A 4,938-nucleotide genomic window follows, 5' to 3' on the forward strand; every position below is an offset into this window, starting at 1 on the left:
GTGGTGCTGGGCAGAGACGGCATCAGACACGTGGATGGGGATGATATAGTTCATGGGAAGATCCCTTTAAGGTGTCCATGATAGAGAGGAGTGGATAGAACCTTTTAATTACAGGGGGGGATCAGACACCATCTAATGAGCAGTATGAGAGCGTGTATCGGGGGTCAGGAGAGTGGTGGATGGCGCCATCTTGTGGCCCCTCAGTGCATTCCTATACTGGGTTACTTTTGGCACCCGGAGACTTGGCGGAGGCCCCGACACTCGTGATTAGGGCTTAGAGGAATTGTTCAGCAGCTCGTCCATCGTGAACCTCCGGAAGACGATCTTTTCGCACGCCGCGTCCTTTCCGCATTCAAATAAGCAGGCGAAGGAGTGAGTGTCCTGGCACACCGCCAGGTCCGAGTACCCGCTGGGACCCTCGTTGATGACCCACGGTGGGGTCCAGGTGGACGGCACAAGGGGTGATTTATTCAAGTAGACTCCTAAGTCCACGCGGCCCCGGCTGCTGGTGGGATGGGAGTAGAGGAGCCAGGACGTGACGCTATGCTGAAGGGGCGACTCTTCCCCGCCGTCCGCCTCGTCCTGAGTTGCCTCCGGAGGCCTGTAGCTCACCACACTGCCCTGGCAGCCATGAGGCGGCTCACACAGGCTTTTATTGTAGTGGGCATCTGTGAACTCCATGGACTGGGGGCTGCTGGTCGCCTCCACCCGGTAGCGCTGACCGGTCCTGGCGCTGCAGTACAGGAGGTCGTTGCCGCTGCTGCAGGTCACCTCGGCCACCTCGCACTCCCCTGTCTTCTGCCGCCACAGTCCGCTGCCCTTGTGCCAGCTCTCTCCGCGGTCGTCGCTGTAGAAGATGAATGAGTGGGGCTTGGTCTTCCAGGGGACGGGCAGGCCGCAGACGCGGGAGTGGATGTAGTACAGGTACGCGGGCACGATCAGCCTGCCCGACGGAGAGCAGACGCCGTGACCGGGGCCAACCGTCAAGGTGGCGCAGCTCTTCAGGTCCTCACCCAGGACCTCCTCCGTCACGTCTTTCGGTAGGCTCCACGATTGGCCGTGGTCGCGGCTGGTGACGTAGCAGAGCCGGGCGGCATTTCGGCCGGTTATGATTTGCCGGAACTCGGAGATTTCGCTTTTTACACAGACGAAGAAGAGGAAGACGGTGTCGGTGTCGGGATGGTACAGCGGGCAGGGGTTCATGGTCCGGTGCCCCGGTAACTTGGCGTGGCTCACCGGCATTGCGTCTTCCCACTAAGGAGGCAAAACAGATGGAGACGTTGGAAAGTCACAAGATCAGACGCGGAGAGAGGTGACATGAGGAGTCGGTACCTGCACCTCCCCGCGCTGCACCCGACCGCGCCGCACCACCAGGTACAGGGCGTCCTGATCATCGGGGGACGAGCGCTTCTCCGCCAAGGCCAAGAAGATGGAGGGAAGAAGAGCAGAGCCGGGATACGATACGTCACACCGCCAGGATCCTGCTGGAACAGGGTCACCGAGTCCAGAGAGAGCGCCCCCGACATGTCTGTACCCGAACCTGCAGGACAGCGGATACACGAGACTGACAGCCGAGAGCAACCTGTATCTAATCCTGTGTGATACTGAAATGTGTATCTAATCCTATCCTGTGATACTGAGCCGTGTATCTAATCCTATCCTCTGTGATACTGAGCCGTGTATCTAATCCTATCATGTGATACGGAGCCGTGTATATAATCCTATCCTGTGTGATACAGAGCTGTGTATCTAATCCTATCCTCTGTGATACAGAGCCGTGTATCTAATCCTATCCTGTGATACGGAGCCGTGTATATAATCCTATCCTGTGTGATACAGAGCTGTGTATCTAATCCTATCCTCTGTGATACTGAGCCGTGTATCTAATCCTATCCTGTGTGATACAAAGCCGTGTATCTAATCCTATCCTGTGATACTGAGCCATGTATCTAATCCTATCCTGTGTGATACAAAGCCGTGTATCTAATCCTATCCTGTGATACTGAGCCGTGTATCTAATCTTATCCTGTGTGATACAAAGCAGTGTATCTAATCCTATCCTGTGATACTGAGCCATGAATCTAATCCTATCCTGTGACACGGAGGCATGTATCTAATCCTATCCTGTGTGATACTGAGCCGTGTATCTAATCCTATCATGTGATACTGAGTTGTGTATCTAATCCTCTCCTGTGTGATACTGAGCCGTGTATCTAATCCTATCCTGTGTGATACTGTCTGCTGAGCCGTGTATCTAATCCTCTCCTGTGTGATACTGTCTGCTGAGCCGTGTATCTAATCCTATCCTGTGTGATACTGTCTGCTGAGCCGTGTATCTAATCCTATCCTGTGTGATACCGTCTGCTGAGCCGTGTATCTAATCCTATCCTGTGTGATACCGTCTGCTGAGCCGTGTATCTAATCCTATCCTGTGTGATACCGTCTGCTGAGCCGTGTATCTAATCCTATCCTGTGTGATACCGTCTGCTGAGCCGTGTATCTAATCCTATCCTGTGTGATACTGTCTGCTGAGCCGTGTATCTAATCCTATCCTGTGTGATAACGTCTGCTGAGCCGTGTATCTAATCCTCTCCTGTGTGATACTGTCTGCTGAGCCGTGTATCTAATCCTATCCTGTGTGATACTCTCTGCTGAGCCGTGTATCTAATCCTATCCTGTGTGATACCATCTGCTGAGCCGTGTATCTAATCCTCTCCTGTGTGATACTCTCTGCTGAGCCGTGTATCTAATCCTATCCTGTGTGATACTGTCTGCTGAGCCGTGTATCTAATCCTATCCTGTGTGATACTGTCTGCTGAGCCGTGTATCTAATCCTATACTGTGTGATACTGTCTGCTGAGCCGTGTATCTAATACTATCCTGTGTGATACTATCTGCTGAGCTGTGTATCTAATCCTCTCCTGTGTGATACTGTCTGCTGAGCCGTGTATCTAATCCTATCCTGTGTAATACTATCTGCTGAGCTGTGTATCTAATCCTATCCTGTGTGATACTCTCTGCTGAGCCGTGTATCTAATCCTATCCTGTGTGATACTGTCTGCTGAGCCGTGTATCTAATCCTATCCTGTGTGATACTGTCTGCTGAGCCGTGTATCTAATCCTATCCTGTGTGATACCGTCTGCTGAGCCGTGTATCTAATCCTATCCTGTGTGATACTCTCTGCTGAGCCGTGTATCTAATCCTATCCTGTGTGATACTGTCTGCTGAGCCGTGTATCTAATCCTAACCTGTGTGATACCGTCTGCTGAGCCATGTATCTAATCCTATCCTGTGTGATACTGTCTGCTGAGCCATGTATCTAATCCTCTACTGTGTGATACTGTCTGCTGAGCTGTGTATCTAATCCTCTCCTGTGTGATACTGTCTGCTGAGCTGTATCTAATCCTATCCTGTGTGATACTGTATGCTGAGCCGTGTATCTAATCCTATCCTGTGTGATACTGTCTGCTGAGCCGTGTATCTAACCCTCTCCTGTGTGATACTGTCTGCTGAGCCGTGTATCTAATCCTATCCTGTGTGATACCGTCTGCTGAGCCGTGTATCTAATCCTATCCTGTGTGATACTGTATGCTGAGCTGTATCTAATCCTATCCTGTGTGATACTGTCTGCTGAGCCATGTATCTAACCCTCTCCTGTGTGATACTCTCTGCTGAGCCGTGTATCTAATCCTATGATGTGTGATACTGTCTGCTGAGCCGTGTATCTAATCCTATCCTGTGTGATACTGTCTGCTGAGCTGTGTATCTAATCCTATCCTGTGTGATACCGTCTGCTGAGCTGTGCATCTAATCCTGTCCTGTGTGATACTGTCTGCTGAGCCGTGTATCTAATCCTATCCTGTGTGATACTGTCTGCTGAGCTGTGTATCTAATCCTATCCTGTGTGATACCGTCTGCTGAGCTGTGTATCTAATCCTGTCCAGTGTGATACCGTCTGCTGAGCCGTGTATCTAATCCTATCCTGTGTGATACTGTCTACTGAGCCGTGTATCTAATTCTATCCTGTGTGATACTGTCTGCTGAGTCGTGTATCTAATCCTATCCTGTGTGATACTGTGTGCTGAGCCGTGTATCTAATCCTATCCTGTGTGATACTGTCTGCTGAGCTGTGTATCTAATCCTCTCCTGTGTGATACTGTCTGCTGAGCTGTGTATCTAATCCTCTCCTGTGTGATACTGTCTGCTGAGCTGTGTATCTAATCCTCTCCTGTGTGATACTGTCTGCTGAGCCGTGTATCTAATCCTATCCTGTGTGATACTGTCTGCTGAGCCGTGTATCTAACCCTCTCCTGTGTGATACTGTCTGCTGAGCCGTGTATCTAATCCTATCCTATGTGATACTGTCTGCTGAGCCGTGTATCTAATCCTATCCTGTGTGATACCGTCTGCTGAGCCGTGTATCTAATCCTATCCTGTGTGATACTGTCTCCTGATCCGTGTATCTAATCCTATCCTGTGTGATACCGTCTGCTGAGCCGTGTATCTAATCCTATCCTGTGTGATACCGTCTGCTGAGCCGTGTATCTAATCCTATCCTGTGTGATACTGTGTGCTTAGCCGTGTATCTAATCCTATCATGTGTGATACTATCTGCTGAGCGGTATCTAATCCTATCCTGTGTGATACTGTCTGCTGAGCCATGTATCTAATCCTATCCTGTGTGATACTGTCTGCTGAGCCGTGTATCTAATCCTATCCTGTGTGATACTATCTGCTGAGCGGTATCTAATCCTATCCTGTGTGATACTGTCTGCTGAGCCATGTATCTAATCCTATCCTGTGTGATACTGTCTGCTGAGCCGTGTATCTAATCCTATCCTGTGTGATACTGACTGCTGAGCCGTGTATCTAATCCTCTCCTGTGTGATACTGTCTGCTGAGCCGTGTATCTAACCCTCTCCTGTGTGATACTGTCT

At 50.3% G+C, this 4,938-nt stretch overlaps 1 protein-coding gene across 1 annotated transcript; it reads right to left on the reverse strand.

Moving 5' to 3' along the window:
• Positions 1-267: 267 nt before the first annotated feature.
• LOC141242517 (sialidase-3-like) lies at positions 268-1,242 on the reverse strand. The gene has a single exon (XM_073668848.1). The coding sequence runs from the start codon at positions 1,240-1,242 to the stop codon at positions 268-270; it is 975 nt and encodes a 324-aa protein (XP_073524949.1).
• Between the last annotated feature and the right edge of the window lie 3,696 nt (positions 1,243-4,938).

The sequence above is a fragment of the Phyllobates terribilis genome, unplaced genomic scaffold (genome assembly GCF_046119375.1).
Source record: "Phyllobates terribilis strain yellow unplaced genomic scaffold, ASM4611937v1 Scaffold_2__4_contigs__length_985480577, whole genome shotgun sequence".
NCBI classification, from domain to species: domain Eukaryota; kingdom Metazoa; phylum Chordata; class Amphibia; order Anura; family Dendrobatidae; genus Phyllobates; species Phyllobates terribilis.